This window comes from Triturus cristatus, chromosome 1_2, assembly GCF_964204655.1.
Source record: "Triturus cristatus chromosome 1_2, aTriCri1.1, whole genome shotgun sequence".
Classification (NCBI taxonomy): Eukaryota; Metazoa; Chordata; class Amphibia; order Caudata; family Salamandridae; genus Triturus; species Triturus cristatus.
The window spans coordinates 81,731,086-81,750,088 of NC_140580.1; the positions used below are offsets into that span (position 1 = coordinate 81,731,086).

Sequence of the window (19,003 nt, forward strand, 5' to 3'; positions counted from 1 at the left end):
TTTGATTCAGTGTCTTACCTTATGTTGCACCTATTGTACTACTTATCTTGCTCCCAAAAGAATTTCGATTCATGATACAAATGCCAGTATAATGCTTCAAAAAGAGCTTGATACCATCATGCAGCTGGATGAGGGAGTTTTTGGTTTAACCACTTCCCTTGCAGGTTCTTTTTCTGATGTTACTTGTACTGCTAATGATTAGTGTCATATTTACGGTTAAGTTGGCTCTGTCTATAAACATCTTCGTACCTGATATATTATCGTCTATATAGCTGTATTTTCCTGTCCTCTGTTAGAATTGTAAAAACCCTTACCTGATAGCAAGAATAAAAGCTATCTGTATTAGCATAAAATGCTAAAAGGAGGGTCTGATAGAATTGAAACATAACATTGTCATCTTATTCGTGCTTTACCCAATATTATGTTAGCATTTATATGGCTAATACATTATATCTGTATATTGTGTGTAGACGCATTTAGTAAATACAGATGTTGCGTTAGTTAGGCTGACATTTGTGCCACCATTTTAGCTCTCCAAGACACCATTTTCTCTTTAAATCAAAACTGTTACATGCTCATTTACGAGAAATGGTCCTTGGTAAGTTTCGTTTCTCCAATGCTGAAACTTGCTCATTATCGCATGCCTTTTCTGTTACATAGAGGCCTTCTCCCACCTGTTTAGAAGGGAGGATAGGCCGGATGACCTTCACCAGTGTAAACATATAAGCATTAAAAAAAAATCTGCACAACCACAAACTAAATGCGATTCAAAGAAAAGAAAAGGAGAGTGAAAGAGTCATTTTGTTTCTTCCTGAAGAGGCAAATACAATGTAACTTTGTAATACAAGATAGCAGCAAGAAAGCTGGGCTAACATTATTCTGGCTGAGTTTTGTTGTTAGGGCTCTCACTGAAATATTGTTTCTACTTCCTTGTGCTTTTTTCAGTTTTGTGGTCTTTGGTCTAATGATGCAGGGTTTAGAAACATGTTTAAGGGCTTATTTAATTATTATATAAACTAAAGAGAATCAGAAAATATCAAAATCACATTTTATATTTTGGCTACATTTGATTCTTTCACTGATAGGTAAAATGGCTGATTTCATAAGAGTCTTTCCCAATATCTACCGTCACATTTACACACGGACAGATAATGGGTGAAACCCTTTGATACATCAGCTTCCCTTTCTAGCAAGTCAGTATTAATAGTAGGAGAGCTGCCAAACACCCCAGGCTTTAAACATTCAACTCAAGGTGTAGTGACAGGTATATGTGAAAAGAGTGCTGTCAGCAAGCATCTGGGATAGTGGTGAAAACATGCCACCAGACTTTTCGAAAGCATGGAACGCATTGTCACTTGCAATGCTGCTGCAAAAACTTCTTACCAAGTTCAACAAAGATTGGAGTGATATTGTTTGTATTTGCAATAATTCAGCTACGTATAAGAAAAAGTTGTATGATGACCTGTCAAAATCGATACCTGAGCTGAAGTGCTTCCCTGTATGAGATCCTTGGCACTTGCTAGATGGTATGCTGAAAGCATCTTTACAATTGTCAGAGTTAATGAAGAACACTATTGACTTCGTTGTCCATTCTGGTGGACTATTTCATTAGGCACAGGAACTCAAATGCTAATTTTTCTCATTTTGTGGGTTGTGTGGCATGAAAGAAAGAGTCATCCCAACTGTGTCATTTAGTCAGAGGTTCTCAGTCTTAGAGGCCGTGAATGCTATATTATCCATGTGGCAACCGTTTACTGCATATATGCTTAATGATGAGGCCAAAGGCAAGAATTGTGAGGATCTTTGTTCGCATATTGATAGTGATGTGAAAAAAGTACACTCTAATGCATGCTTAGAATTTTACAGAAAAACATGACTGCTGTAATGGACATAATCAAAATAGTAGAGTCTGAAAACACTCCTTGTCTACCAAGTGTTTAGCATTCGTCAGGGGGGCCCAAGCTCAAGACGGAAGGCGCTCCTGCAACTCTTTTTACGGCACTGGAATGGAGAGGACACAAACCAAAACAGGAGGAGGTGTGGGGAGGAAGGAGATTTATTGGAAGGGACTACCTTAATTCACAAGAAACTGAATGAAGCTTTGGTATGGATGACACAGAGCCTGTAATGACTGATATTCCCATATCTCGGATGTACTGATACACAAGGGGGCAGATTTATGTTTCCTGGCGCATCCCTGCAAATCAGCAGGGATGCGCCAGGAAAGATGCGTCACACAAGTTTACCCTTGCGCCACCACAGATGTGCCGCATTTACAATGCAGCGCATCGTGGCGCAAGGATAAACAGATGCGTGACGCATCTGATGGCGTAAGGGCGGCACATTGCTGGAGTCGTGTCGCAAGCACGACGCAACTCCAGCAATGTTAAGGGGCTGCCCATACCTAACAAGCTGCGTCATGCCTTACGCCTGCTTCAAGCAGGCGCAAGGTTTTGACGCAGCAGCGTCGGAAAAGTGACTGATTAAAATCATGTAGATTTCACTGCGTCACTTTTCCGAGGCTTTTTCCGATGGAACGCCCACCCTGCATACATTAAACCTGACGCAGGTTTAATGTGGCGCAGGGCTTTACACCGTGATGCATCTCCATAGATGCGTCACGATGTAAATAGGGCGCAACGTGGCGCAGGGTTTACGCCGCCGCTGCGTCACAAAAGTGACGCAACGGCGGCATAAAAGTGGCGCAAGTCGAACATAAATCTGCCCCAAGGTATCCATGCTGCAAAGTGTAGAAATACAAATGCAAGAGTCCTGAACATTTTAGAATTAAGCCTTTAGTTACATAACCCCAGGAGCTCTTAATCCTGAAAATATGTGTAAAAGAATTACTTGCAAGTTTGTAAAATGAATCAAACTGCTCTTCATTGGAACGTTTTAGAACACATGAATACATTATTAGTTTCATGCTTGAAAACACAAAGGTGTTCCAAATGCTTCGATTTTCAGACTGGCGCTGCTCTTTCAGGTGGGAGTTGCACTAACCTCTTGAGCATACGACGCTGGCATCTTCACTATGGGCACAGTTGTGCACATCAATTCCGTTGTGAGGACACTTCCACAGCGCATATTCGGACCCCACACAGTTGACATCATCTAGGAAGATAGGCCCGTTGCCCTGACCATAGAAGGCTAACCCTGGAGCAGACACTGCTGATCCACAATTCAGTTCTCTGCAAACCACGTTGGCATCTTCAAGGCCCCAGTTGTCATCACATACTGTCCCCCAGTGGGAGCCATAAAAGGCCTCAATACGACCCTCACATCTGTTTGTGCCATTTACAAGTCGAATTGGGAAATTAACTGAAACAAATAGAAACAAAATACAACTTTTTAAGATCTTAACCTCTTCAGAAAACAACACTGACTATTGAGGGACTAACAAATGTATGCGACACATTGAACATTTAAGAACTTAAATGTGAAGGTACGAAAATAACAACACAGTCATGTATTCACTTGCTGCAGCTATTGGAAGAAAGGCAAGCACATGGTAAATACCTCTCAGTAAAATACAAAATAAACAGTATAGTCAGAATGACAATGGTACCTCTAGAAATGTTTCTGAGAAGGAGCAGACATTGGATCACCTAAATTGTGAAGAATTTGCACACACACAGAAACAAACACTCATACATAAATGTGTGTATACACTGAATTATTTTTGTTAAAAACAGAGTTCTGGTTCTGAGCCAAACGTGGAAAACCACAGAACTTGACCAGCTATAGTGTGTAATGCACAAAACAAAGACAAAACTCACAAGCCTGCCATATTTATCTCTTGCGTGAAAACCTTTTTTTCTAGTGCCATTTGGGATTCGGTGATTTGTGCATGGTGAGTGTGATGAAAGTGGTGTGCATTGTGTGAGTCACATACATACCAGAACTGGAGAATGTCAGTGGTTTACTGTGTTTCAGCCATTATCATGACTTTGGGCCATATGTACGATGAAGTGACGGAGCGTGTCATTAACCTCCTGGGCTTAACGACATGCTCCGCCCCTCTTCAGGAACACAAGGCTGCACCATATTTACAAGGATGTGGTGCAGCCTTGTGTTTCCCCCTGCGATGGCGCTAAGTTTCACAACTTAGCGCCAACGCAGGCACCCTTGCACCAGAGTGCAAGGGAATCTGCGTGCAGGGGAGGATTGATTATGTGTAGGAAGGTGTCCCTTCCTGCACATAAACAAACCTAAAATGCCATTTTGAAACTTTCATGTGTGCTGCTTCATGCAGCACACATGAAAGTTACAACAGGGCATTGTTAAAAAGGTTTGTTTGTGTATAGGAAGGGACACCTTCCTGTACATAAACAAACCAGGGCATTTTGCTTTTTCCATGTGTGCTGCATAAGGCAGCACACATGGAAAAAGCAAAAACGAGGAGAAATAATGCATTTCTCTTCGTTTCCCCACGTTAAGACCAGGGTTTTCCTAGTCTTAAATTTGGCGCTGCTTCCTATTTACGCCACCCTTGTACATAGGAGGAAGCGTCAAATACAATGGGTGTTGCGTGGAATGCCCACCACAACACCCACTGCACGCCCCTGTCATGCTAAACATAGCGTGAAAGGGTGCCATATGTACAAGGCAGAGTTAAGCCACATTAGGTGGCTTAACTTTGCCTTGTACATAAGGCAAGGCCCCTATCGCCACGGTAACGTCGCAAAAAGTGACGTTCCCGTGGCAATAGTGGCTTGTACATATGCCCCATAGTTTTTAACTTAGTTTTTTCAGTGAATTTCTGGGCCAGGTCCAGCACCTAGCCTGGTGCATCCAGCTCTGTGTTTTTCATTTCTAGGTCCCTACCACCTGTACCTGCACTCTTTAAAGTGTTTCCCCTTGCGTGAGGAATTTATATTTACACTGCCCCCAAGTCAGGAATAATATACGATATGCAAATCTTTCGCAAGATGCCAGTCAAATTGGCATTGAAAGTGGCTGCTAATGAATTTACAATTACTGTTTGATTTGCGAATTGTGTGCTACTTTCTACTTTTTCTCTTGGTGTCAGAATTGACTTTTCCATGTCTATGGGTACCCCTCAGGATTCTCCTGGGGACGGATTCCTCTGAGGCAATCTCCCATGGCTAGGCAATTTTATTTCCGACAACGCACAACTCTTGAAGTGGAATGGATTTGTGATTTTCAAATGGCAGAAATAAAATGTTCAGAGCTTCTCCAGCCAATCGTATTTAAAAAAAAAATGTGATTGACTGAAATTGCAAATCAATATTCATGATTTTAAAAGGCACAGGTTTGGAAGTGTTGGCACTTTTTCTAAACATGTCACAAAAACACCTGAGCGATTTTACATCAAACCATTTAAGGAACGCTTTCTGCCATGCCAAGCTTGGTGTAAATCCTAATGAAAAACAAATAATGTTTTTTCATTGGAAAATGCGATTAAACCATACTGCCCGCAGCACAAGCTGCACAGTGAGGGGCAAACCTGTTAGGTTTTGCATTGGGGTTGTGTCTCTTTTATGGTGCAGCTCCAACAGAAAACCAATTTTGGTATTTACAAAGACATGCAAAGCCACTTTGAGTGGCTATGCATTAGCTTGCATTGGTAAGGCCTTCCCTGGGTGGAGCATGAGCGTTCCCATGCATACACGGATGGAGTTTGGCACATTCCCAGATTTACTAAAGCTAGTAAACCTGGGAATCGGTCAAAATGCTATCCCTTCTCCAGTGAGGTATAAAAAGGCGAAGTATGTGTATTTCTCCTCATTACTTTCTCTTTACCATGGTGCAAGGGTGCTGGCACTGGCGCTAGGCAGCACACAGTGAACCAGTGCTAGGAGACAGCAGAAATGCGTCATATCTTAGTAGAAATGGAGCATTTCTGCTGACTCCCTTTCATGCCACGCAGCACAGCGACTTTGCATGCTGTCTTGCATTGCTTGAAATGTAATGTTTTAATTAATATTGGATATGGGTATAGTAGCATTTCTTTTACGCACACAAACTTGCAATAAGTAATATTTACCACACCCAATATATTCTCAACCCCGTGGTATAATCAGTACACTAAAGATCACATCTCCCGTAGGGGGTAGTCATGATGCAGATGTAATCCTCCAGATATTTGTACAAGTCTCAGATGCAATGAGAAGTGTAGAATTGTTTGCAGTCTGTCTGAAAAGTGCACAGCTCTCACATTACTGAATGTTCAGGCTAGTGGTATGCTTGCAACTCTAACAGATGTACAGGGGTGTGAGTGTATTCCTCGCTGCAAGGAACAAAACACTTATGGTATAATTAGGCTGTCCGGTTTTAGGTTTAAACCTATAAAAACTGATAATACCCCCCCGAAAGGGAAATAGCCCTCCCCAGTGTAAACATATAAACACTGAAAAAACACCTGCACAACTACAAACTAAATGACATTCAAAGAAAGGAAAAGGAGAGTGAAAGAGTCAATTTTTTTCTTCCTGAAGGGGCCAATTCAATGTAACTTTGCAATACAAGCTAGCAGCTAGAAAGACTGGGCTAACATTATTCTGCTTGAGTTCTGTTGTTTAGGGATGCCACTAAAATATTGTTTCTTGATCCTTTTGCTTTTATACAATTTTATGGTCTTTGGTCTAAAGATACATGGGTTAGAAGCATGTTTTAGGTCTTGTTTAATTATTTTATAAACGTAGAGAATCAGGAAATATCAAAATCATATTTGATATTTTGGCTGTGTTTGATTCTTTCACTGATATGTAAAATGGCTGGTTTCATGTTCCATGTTAGAGTGCCTACCACTTCGTAAGCAAAGTAATGTTGGAAAGCAAGTCAGGAACTTTTATTTTACAATGTGTGAGAAATGGCTTGCAATGATGCATAGAAATATCCCTTCACCAACCATCGCATTTGAAGTCAATGAAACCTCACTGTGGTACTCTGTACAAGTTCTAGATCCCTTCCACAAAGGGTAATTTTCTCTGTAATTTCAAAAGTGCTAGTTTATTTTTGACAGCTTCAATAACTCTGAGGGCATAAACGCTCAGTTCAACACAAATGTTGCAGAACCTGCACAGAGAATCGCAATCTTCGAGTGCACCAGTATTGGTATGGAAAGCTATGTCAGTGGCCAAAGGCAGCAAATTGTGTACTGGCTGTTTTGGCATTGCCCATCTCAAGTGCTAAGGTTGAGAGGGCCTTTTCACAGAAAAAAGTTTGCATGGTAAGGAAAGGGCAAACGCACAAGACCAAAGACTCACTGAAGAAGTATTGTATGGTCTACTACAATAAGATTGATTTTCAAAAATGTATTTGGACCTCATATACACTGTAGATACACTATCTATATACCATGCACTATCAGTGCAGAAAGCAGGCAATAATAAAGGAAAGACTTTCCTTAAACACTGAAAAAACTGTTTCTGTTGTTTTAAATTGCGCGAAAATGTGTAATCACTGCTAACCACTGTTTTTTAAGGTATTGAAATCATTTGAAAACACTTAAAAAAACACCAGAATGTACCAAAAATAAAAACTGAAAACAGGAAAGCCTAGCTATAATGCACTCTGACCGCATTTTGCCTTTTTAAATCTAAAGTAGGCACATTTAAAATCAGTGAAAGTGGACAGAATCGCCCCCTGGCCTCGCCAGAAAAGTGTCCACACTTACTGTTCTGTCAGTCTAAACACCTTTCTCAGGCTTTTCTATTAATTTTGTGTGTAAATGTATTGAATCCACTGTTCTACCTTCCATGTTGAAGATATTGTGCCCCTATCTTTTCCCCAATAGTTGTTGCTTATCTAGAATGCTCTATCCATATTTCTGACTGCCATCAGTCTACCTTCATTTAAATATTACTTATGTTGTCTATTTCCCAACATGAATTATTTCAATACTGTCTCCTAAGTAGTAACATCGTTTACTTTCATAGAATATCTTTCCTCTCTCTAGCCATCGTGGCTTTGAAAAATTGAACATTTCTCCAGTGTGAACCTAACAAGCCTTTCCCAGAGTCCCTTCTACCAGTGATGTCTCCAGCCTACTTCATTCAAGTCCCTGGCTCCTTCAGATTTCGAAGGCATTGGGTAAAAGCATTTGGAGATAGTCAGTGCCCTCTCGGTCTCCCTCCCTGGCACAGTAATGCTTTTTTTCTCTTTATTATATACTTTTAAAAAAACCTTTGCAGCTCAAGACCTTCTTCACATATCTTTTTTCGAGCTGTATGATGATTTCCTGTTCAGTAGTGAGAACCACACAAAAATGCAGCTCATTTGCAGTCAATGGTGCTGTGGTTGTACCTGGAATAAGAAGGGAGCCGGTAGATAGAGACCAAACAGGAGCAGAGTGTCACTCATGGGTGTCTTTAGTCACATTCTATGACGAGGGAGGCCACTTTCGGCTTGATCAGCTAATAATTTTCTGTGCTAGGGGCAAGGAATGGGAGTGCAACATGATGCTTAACCTAGTGCAGTGAAAATACTTACACCGGCTCTGAACCTGGGCATCTTCAGCACACTAATATTAGAATGGTTAGAAGCTGTATATGTGCATTTCCAAAACTGTGCGCATGTGTGTGTTTATATAAACCTAGCTGCAATGCGGTGCGGTGTGCAGACATGCACATACATTTTCTCAGGACCGCCTGCGATAAAAAGGAGCTCCCCTGTTTGGGCCTATTAGGGACTGCAAGGTCTGTGGTCTGGAACCACTACTCCTGCAATGGGAAATGACACCTTTCCTAGCAAGAACGCAAAAGTCTCGCCATCTTCAAGACCTACAAGAAACAATCGACATTTGCCAGCTACAAAAAAGCTTGGAAAAATATTACCTTTTTAACTGTATGCATGCATGTGCTACATCATTTATTGACCAAATAGCTCTTCTCGCTTCTGAGCGGACCCAACTGCAATTTATTTTGTTGCATGTAACCAATGCACACCATGTGTTCTTCCTTAGTTACTAGTGGGTGGGTCGAAAGAGCATTTATTCTGCTATATGTACACAGTACACACCCCATGCTGCTCCGCCCCCAATAGGCATTCATCTGGGTGCCTGTAACCAATCCATGCAGTGTGCTGCTCCTGGCACTCCTGGTACTTCTGGAGACTGCATCTGACATTTACCCTGGCTGCTTGTAAACAGTGCATGCTGCGGATCCCTCCTCTGTTGCGCGTGCATCGACACTTTCTAGCAAAGCTTAAAATCTACCTGGCATTACCAATTCTTGTTGACAAAGGAGCTGAATATAATTTACAAGCTGGATACTAGTCTATAGTCTAACCTCTCCTTTTGTCCTGACTCCTGTGCTTTCACCACCTATACCCTCACTGTCTCTTCACTTAACCTAATATATTCTTTTTACAGAAATGACTAGATATCATCTTAACTGACTACTGTGTTCACCGAATAATTCAGAACGTCTTGTGTTAAAGCACACATGGTGCATATCATGGTGCATCTGTTTCTTTTGACTAGACCTCATGATATTTCCTGGTGGCTTAGCACTGTCCAAAGGGCTTGGATTCTGACACTCCTGTGTTGACTCCATGTGGTGTTTCCTGAGGGCTTGCCCCTGTTGTCAGGGGCTAGGATTTTGGTTGCTTCTGGGTGGACCCTACATTGAACTTCCTGGTGGATTAGCACTCCTGTCAAGGAGTTTCTAATATCTTTTTGCAACAAATATCTAGCAGGTTTTTGTTGTGTTTAATTTTGCACTAATAGTTCTGTTTTTTTCTTCATGTTCGCAAGCATGCTCTCTCTATCTCATATGAAAGTTCTCTGCATCAAATTTTCAAGTGGTTTGTGGGAAGGGTGATGGTGTGACCATGTATTATATGGGATAAAATACACCCTGCCTTACATTGTAAAGATGTTGCAAGTAACCTTTTTCTATATGGTTATAGAACTCCTCGATTACTTGCAATTTCCTTATACTGTACAGCATGGGGTTCTTTATCCTTTATATTAATGGAAATACAATAAAACAAAATACAGAGTCAATGTTCCTAATGGTAAAACACCCATTACATCTGAAAGCACACAACTTTACCCTCTTTTTCTTATGAATATTGCCATAAAATTGCAAGACATGTAAATAGCAATAAGCATGACAACATGAAAAAAGCAAAACAAACTAACACTCAAACATGACTACATTATTAGCACAGGGCTCTCAAAGATTAGAGTGCTACCAGTCCTGTTACATATGAACCTTCTTTTTGTCCATTCCTCAATTCCACAGAACACCCATAGGAGGAAATCTGTTCTCTATGCAGACAGACAAACTGTGGAAGGCTCTCTTGAAAGCCATCCACGCCAAACACCATCACCTAACTTCAGGAAGATGCTAAACACTGTCTCTTCCTAGAACCATAATACTAGAACAAAAACAAAAAATATTTAAGAGACCTACATTAACCTCTATCTCAATTTAAAATATGACATATCCTACATATTAAGTATTGACATGTTTGAAACCACACAAAACAGCAAAAGAACTAAAGGATAAAATAAAAGAAGGAAGACAATGCCATTCAATTTACAGCACAAATGCCAGAGTACTTAGGTAAGGTAACCAACAGGTTGGCTGACATACTGTTGTGCGTCTCTCACGGAATGATTCAAATCAACTACTTCTTTAAACACCTAGGTATTGAAAATTAGGATGTTTGAACAATAACTTAGAATATTGTTCTGCTCGCTGATAAAGGACCTTGTAGCATGGTCGGATTGGGATTACAATTAGGCTTGGGCACTCCTCAAAACGTGGCCCACATTCCCGGATCGTGCCTATTCATTAAACACCAATTGATTAGTCTCATTGGGCACATGTTTATGGAAATGATTGGTAATTTTAACATTTTATAACTTATAGAGTCAGTAATGTGGGTAGAAACTAGAAGCACAGATTTTTGGCCTGGCGGGCAAGGTGAACTATAATGGTCCAAGGGCGACAACACCTGATCTGAAGGGTATTTTAATATCTTGACCTGTACGAAAATGACAATCACCCGTATCTGGTATTTTTTCCCCTAATCGGTATGTATTTTAAGCAGTAAATGTAAGGGAAATGCACTTTTTATTGATTTCTAAAACTGCCCTAATGAGCCGTGTCTGATCATTAAATTAATAAAGGCAGAAAAGGTATGTTAAAAAGGAATAAAGTTTTTATTATATATAAAGATTCGTCTTTAAGTATCATTCTCTGGCATTTGCAGCATTTTAAAACATGAGAAATGGCCGGTTATTTTTAAAATTTCTTTTGAAGTTTGATATAGTGTGAACTGGTCCCACAGGCATTAGATCTACTTACATGAGAACCAGTTGCAGTAGAGGAGATCAAATTTGTTTTTATTTTTCAGCCTCAGGACATTAAGTGATTTGCCCAGAATCACAGGATATTGAGCTAATGCCGGGACTCCAACATAGGTCCCGAGTTCCCGAGTTGGCATCTCTGGTCAAGGTAGCCTCACAGCTAGGCCTATGCAAACACACCAGTGCTCCCTCCCCCCCACACATCACACTCAGTGCAGAACGACACTGGCTAAGATGACAACACCTGGCCCCCAGCAAAGCCTTTGAATACTCTCTCCCTCCCCGTCCACCAATGCCTGAGTGTGGTGTGATGTGATGGCCCAGTGGGGGAGAGGCCACGGAAAGACAGTGCTGGTGCTGGGTTGGACCCAAGGGGGTGAGGTGAGAATGACCCTACAGCCAGAGCAACAATTCCCACTCACCCCCTCCCCAGCCCACAACAGGCTCAGGGCTATGGCCTGACAGAGGTGGAAGGAAGAAAAGAACAAATTGATGTAGATGCGATGTCACAAACCACACCAGAGCCTTCCTTCATTTGGGTAAGTTTATTCTGGAAGAACGGATGAAGCGTACACCACCCCAGCTGACTGAACACCAACTGACTAACATAGAACCCCGCTTATGTTCTGCGCACGTAATTGGAACATGACAGATGTTCCACTAATAGAACCACAACAGAACATAGAGAACAGACTCACCCATATACTCTTATCGAAGAGCACATTACACATGATAACTATTTACAACACATCTTCTTCCCTAAACACTAAACAATTAAACTAATCTACAGAAAATACACATACAATAAGCATGAACATAAATGGTAAAACAAATTCATTAACATAGATAATCATTCAGATAGACAGGAGGTCTGCGCGACCTCACTTCTCTACTTACAACCAGTTGTTGATCAAATTGTTGAGAATTAATACTATGAGGAACCCCCACCTGTGAGTTAACACCCATAGAAGCATCTCCACCACCCTTCTCCCTACCACGAACTTCATCAGAGGCTACTGAAAACCCAGCAGTAGCTAACAAGTACCCACTACTGGAACGATCCGGTTCCACCAACTTAATACAATCATTAGATGATGTTGACTTACAATACAGTGCTACCCTGCGAAGGTTCCACTTCTCCCCATTATCCAGTACCACATAATGTGGAAAAACTTCTTTGACAACATGTGGCCCTCTAAACTTTGACAAACCCCTAATCACCCTACCAGGTTTCACTTTAACTAGATCACCCACCGAGATTGTTTTAGAGATACAACCCTCCAACTCTGACTCCGTGCCTTCCACCAGATAATTTTAGATCCAAGAGGGTGCAAGCTTAGTACCTGGACGTCTTCCATGCATGAGTTCAAATGGAGATTTGCCATCCTCCTTATGAACAGTGGTTCGATAGGCCCACACCATATCTTTAACCATTTCATCAGCAAATCCCCCTGAAACACACGCCATTTGAATAATCCCCTTTACAACTCTGTTAGCCCTCTCACACACACCATTTGCTTGTGGATTATAAAGCGAAGTTCGATGGTGAGTTACACCACAGCTAGATAAAAACGTACGCATTTTCTGCGAGGTAAGCTGAGTTCCATTATCCGTGATCAAAACTGAAGGATAACCTTCATTAAGAAATACATTCTTGAGAAATTGTATCGTACAATCAGTGGTTATATCCTTAACAAACTCCACAGCAAGCCATTTGGAATACACATCCACAATAACTATGGCAAAGCGTTGAGTGTTCGGTAATTCATCCATGGGACCAATAAAATCTAGACATACACTATGCCATGGTAATTCTGGAGCAGTGATGTGGCTCACATCAGAGCTGGAGCCAACTCTGAGCCTCTTTTCACAATCCCTACAAGCAGAGCAATTTTCCACCCAGGACGCTGCCTGAGCATCCATGCCCGGCCACCAAAAATCTGCCTTCAGTCTACGCTGTGTGAGTGTTTGTCCTAAATGGCCTTCATGAGCCAATGATAACAACTTGCCTCTTAAACTGGATGGTGGAATATATTTGTCACCTCTCATTAAAATATTGTCCCCACATGTCGACAATTCATCCAATACTTTCAGAAACGGCCGTACAGAAGGCTGAACACAACTTTCCCTTCTGGATCCTAATTTTACTAGCTCCATCACTCTGGCAAGAACTACATCATTTCTCATTGCAGTAAGCCATTCATCCTTGGTAAAACTACCCTCAACCAACGTTACTACATCATGAATAACAGCTACATCTCCATCCACGTGCACATCAGAAAACTCATTCCCAGAGCCCTCTCTTTTAACTGGGAGCCTTGATAGGCAATCAGCCTGTACGTTACGCCAACCTTGAATATACACAATGTCATACTGATACTCTTGTAGTTTTGAGGCCAACCTTGCCAATCTTGGTGAACCCTTCCCAGCACCTCCTGGTGACAAGACTTTCACCAAGGGTTTATGGTCAGTTTTAAGCTGAAATTTTGTACCCCACAAGTATGTTCTAAAGTACTGTACTCCCCAAGCAGCAGCTAATGCCTCCTTCTCAATTACTGAATAGTTTTGTTCAGAAGAGGACAACGTACGTGACGCAAAAGCAATGGTTTTCTCCCCCTCATAACATTTCTGTAACAAGACTGCTCCTAGACCTGTAGCACTCGCATCTACCATCAATATAGACATGCGCTTAATGTCAAAGGGAGTTAACACACTGGCCTCACGTAATTCTTTTTTTATCGAATCAAAACACTCCTGGTGATCAACATTCCAACAAAATTGTACTCCCTTCTTTAACAATGACCTCAAGACCAATGTCTTGTCCGAGAAATTTTCCACAAATTTTGCATAAAATTCTATGAGACCCATGAATGACCTAAGTTGGTCTTTTCCAGTGGGAGGTGGAGCTAGATTAATGGCTTCTAAAAGATTCCTCTTTGGTTTAACACCCAGATCTGAAATCTCATAGCCCAAATATTCTATTTGTTGGACTAAGAAACAGCATTTTTCTTTTCGCAGCGTCAAACCAGCATCATCTATTCTTTGCAACACATTTCTGAGTACCGAATTATGTTCTGAAATAGTGTCCCCAAACACCAATATGTCATCTTGAAAGAATACAGCTTTTTTTATGCCCATAAAAATCTCTGTGACTAACCGTTGGAACACGCTAGCAGCAGATATTAGACCAAACGGAAGTCTGGTGAACTGAAATGTGCCCTCTGTAGTTATAAATGCTGTTAATTCTTTTGATTCATCATGAAGTCTAATCTGATGATATGCGCTCTTCAAATCTAGTTTCGAGAAGAACTTTGCCCCTTGTAAGGTAGACACTAACTCCCCAATATTAGGGAGAGGAAACGTATCCGCTACTACATGTTTATTTAATGATCTTAAGTCCACACAGAACCTAATTTTGCCATACGCCTTCTGCGTGATAACAACCGGAGACACCCATGCAGATGCCTCTACAGGTTCAATAACACCTCCTTGCAGCATTTCTTCAATTACTTTCCTAACTTCATCTTTGACCGATATAGGTACTCTTCTTGCTTTATGCTGTACTGGAATCGTGCCCTTCTTCATCACTATCGTGTGAACATATCCCTTTAATTCACCCAACTCCTCTCTAAAAACATTCTTTGCACCATCAAGTATGTCACTAACCGTATAGTCATCTACCACCATTACCTGGTTGACTGCTCTTGGATTTACTATGATATGCAGGTCATATTGATGAATCCACCCAAGAATAGGTGGACCATCTACAGCGACATATACTTTCCCTTTGATTGACCTATTCTCAAAAGTTATGTTTGCATCAAAATACCCCAATAGGTCTATTCTCTCACCCTGGTAACCCGTTGGGCAAATATCACTCTCCTTCAGTTTTGTTTCACCCCACTTGTCTTTGAATACATCTTGGGGAATAATTGTGTGTCTCGAACCAGTGTCAACCATTAAGATTACTGGGCACTCATTAATTGTAAATTCCGCTTTGGGTCTTTTTTCCCTCTTTTCATTGTCAATGCTGCTAACGTCATCTCCTACACTCAAGATTTTATCTTTCTCTCGTCTTATTTCGATAGGTTTATCCTCAATGGCAGCTACATTAACACTGCCCTTACTTCTGCACATTCTAGAGAAATGGCCCAATCTACCACACTTGAGACATTCCTTATTATTCGCAAAACAGAATTTTGCATCTGAGCTGTGGCTATTACTACCACATCTTGAGCAACATCTACTCATTGCATATTTTACTAAGCTATTCTTCTTTAAAGGATTTTTCCCTTTAAACTTTACTACCCCAATAGCTTCTTCGTTTTCTGTCTCGCACTCACTCTTAGGCTTCTCTGCCACCACCGAAATCTGCTGTGAACTATATTTATCTAGTTCATTCATACATTTCTCAGATTCTTCTACCACTTTCGCTAACTCAATAGCTAATTTCAAGGACGGATTCTTAGCCGCCCACAGCCTCTCCTTAATTTTCCTGTTGTTACACTGTACTATGAGCTGATCACGTATCAACTCATCACTCATTGCCCCAAAATTACATTTCACGGAGAGTTCTCTGAGTCGTGCTACAAAGTCATCAATAGATTCCTCTGTGCGTTGCTTGTGAGTGTAGAACTTGTATCTGTTCATAACGAGGTTTTCCTCCTTGCCAAACCTCACTTCAAGTCTGGTTATAGCTTCCTTATATTCATTTGGTATCGGTTGTCCACTCGCTTGTAGAGCTTGAGGTAAGTATTGAAATTCGCGTTGGCCCTCTTTCCCTAATGCACTTAATAATAACGCCTTTTTCCTTTTTGCTGGAAACTCTTGACCATCTAGGGCATCTAGGTAGTTGTCAAACATGCGTATCCAGTCCTGCCAGGAAATAGAGGGAGTGCCTGGTTCACTAAGGAATTGAGGAGGTAATGTCACAGTGACCTGTTGATTCGACTGTTGCGCCATGGAACGTGATATATGGCCACTGAACTCTAAATACAAGTAATGAACACTCCTTTTCCAACGCAAATGTTTCTATACTAGGTTTAATTTAAAGTTGCTCTATTGTTTTTTTTTTAAGAACTGGTGATTGATATCCAAATGACGATAGTTTCACTATAGAAGCTTTATCTTGTCATGCACTATCGAGATTGACTGGTAAACGCCTTCCTTTCCGTCTACTAGAATTTGTGAGTTCGATTCACTTCCCAATCAAAAATGGCGCTATCCAACGTATGACGTACAGATGCAGCGCACGTTGATATGTGGGCGTGCAGAAACAGACGCTAAGTCAGGCAGGACCGTCGCTTAGCAGCATTCGAACTCTGCGCGCGTCGAAGTCCAAGTGCACAGCTGCCTAGCAACTCTCCGCCCGAGGTAATCGATGAAATCAAATCGTTTAACTCACAGTTCAAAGTGCTGAATCCTCAATGCTCCGCTAGAGCTTTCACCGTTTCCGGAGACGTCGTGTGAATTAAACATTCATGCCTCTGCACCTCGCGGATTCTTGTGGAGGGTGTCGCTTTTGAAGTCCGTTCCGTAGGAGACTCTCTCGCTCGTTCAGTCAGCTCCGATCGTCGCCAAAATTGATGTAGATGCGATGTCACAAACCACACCAGAGCCTTCCTTCATTTGGGTAAGTTTATTCTGGAAGAACGGATGAAGCGTACACCACCCCAGCTGACTGAACACCAACTGACTAACATAGAACCCCGCTTATGTTCTGCGCACGTAATTGGAACATGACAGATGTTCCACTAATAGAACCACAACAGAACATAGAGAACAGACTCACCCATATACTCTTATCGAAGAGCACATTACACATGATAACTATTTACAACACAAAGCTTCTGGGCCGGCCTCGGAGGTGGGGGGCAATAGGAGCTAAGGTGAAGATGGGCCATCATCCGTCATCACCTGATATTGAACCCCCCCAGTGAGGCTGCTTTACTCTTTCTGTCCCGTGTCTACTTGACAGCCCGGCAGGGGAGAAGAAACACTGTCTGTGCAGCCCCCTAGGGCTACAGCCTGCCTTAAAATACAGCGGCCTAGCTGGGGGGCTGGCTCAGATAGCAAGGTTCTGTGGTCCGGGTGACAGAGGGCATAATAAAAACGGCCCACAGGTGACCCTTAGGTGCCGGCCCATCGGCCAATGCCCGTTTGCCCGCCTTTCCAATCCGACCCGGCCTTATAGAGTCTGTGTCACATGAAAGGGGGCTCTTCTTGCTTGGACCAAAACATATAAATTAAATATAAGGGCAGAGACAATTCTGCAGACTAACACCACAGGCATTTTGCTCTGATTAACAAGAAGGACAGCTCTTTAGAGATAGCTCTGCCGATATACCTGCTGCATGAAAGCCAATCCAGTAAGATTTATGAAACCTGAGACAAAATTCACCCACATGTAAAAGCTGAAACCAGCAAGATCTGTGTAACTGATTATTGGCTATGCTTTGCAAACAAGGAGAAGCAAAATCACTTCCACCTCAACTTAACTTTCCAGCTTAGACCTGAGCTTATAAACTCTTTACCACCTTAAGGACAGATAAATTGGGCAAGGTCCAACTCTGCTAAGGGATAGCTCTACTACTTGCACCATAAACTGTTAGTTTATATAACCTAAGGAACAGCTACACTGCTTGGCCACTCAGACTGTCAGAGCATGTACCCAAACCATAGGCACAGTATCTGGAAGCATGATGTTGTGTCATGTGCATGCAGAGGAGGGCTCTATCCATTCAGCTATGGATAACACAAACTCACAAGCGTAATTAGACTTTGGTCTGCTGTAAAAGCTCTTAACCCTTTACAAAATTACTTTAAGGCTTCCAAATGTCCTGTGATATTGTACATATAGCAAACGAGGGACTATAGACTCATTTGCATGAGAATGAACACAAATACGTTGAACATTGAACCTTCCATAGATCGCAGTGTGTTGTGCATATGTAAATCTTTGCGTGAAGTGAGTCCAACACTTTGTTAGTGCTTGATATCTATTCTGGACATGTATATCATGGTGTACTGTACTCTATGGAGACATGGGGAAAAAGGAGGGTGTGGGTGTTATCAAACCCAAACGTTTGCACCGTCTACTGCTGGCCTTTGAATGCAGCATGGGACTTTGATTTACCGCTTCAGATCTACGAGTGTTCATATACAGCACCTCACAATAAATTGTTCCTAACTTTAGTCTAAAGAACGCTACTTTTCCTTTTGATAATGGTGCACAGGCGGTGGTATCTCTATTTGCCATTTTGAGGAATAGAACTCCTGAGAACAAATTAAAGTAATCCAAGTCGCAGCCACAAGCCAACATTTATGAGTTTCTCCAACTTATGTATGGGTGTATCATTTGGTTTGTTACGGTAACATAATAAGGGCTAACCCAATATTTCAAGGAAAAATATGTACATACACAATGTATTCATATAGTGGGTTTATTGGATAAATTCATAAACTGTAGGAAATTACAATCTTTTGTGTGGTGTATCCCCAGATTTTTGCACAATTCTTCTTTGCTGGCTGTAGATCTCTGTGAATGTTACCCCTGCTAACCAGGAGCAAAGTGTCTCTGCTCCTACTTTTCACTTGATGAAATTGGTATATTCCTAATTAGCATACTTAACTTACCTATAAGTCCCTAGCATATGGTGCAAAGTGTACTCAGGGCCTGTGAGTGAAATGTCATTAGTGGGCTGCAGCAAGACAGCA

At 41.5% G+C, this 19,003-nt stretch overlaps 1 protein-coding gene across 4 annotated transcripts in view; it reads right to left on the reverse strand.

Moving 5' to 3' along the window:
• LOC146866843 (scavenger receptor cysteine-rich domain-containing protein DMBT1-like) overlaps nucleotides 1-19,003 on the reverse strand; it is a 289,789-nt gene that overhangs the window by 54,266 nt on the left and 216,520 nt on the right. For all 4 annotated transcript variants that reach the window (XM_085602354.1, XM_085602333.1, XM_085602344.1 and 1 more), the window contains one exon: nucleotides 3,004-3,321. In XM_085602354.1, coding sequence (XP_085458480.1) covers nucleotides 3,004-3,321 — 318 coding nt within the window. The remainder of the gene's footprint in view (nucleotides 1-3,003; nucleotides 3,322-19,003) is intronic.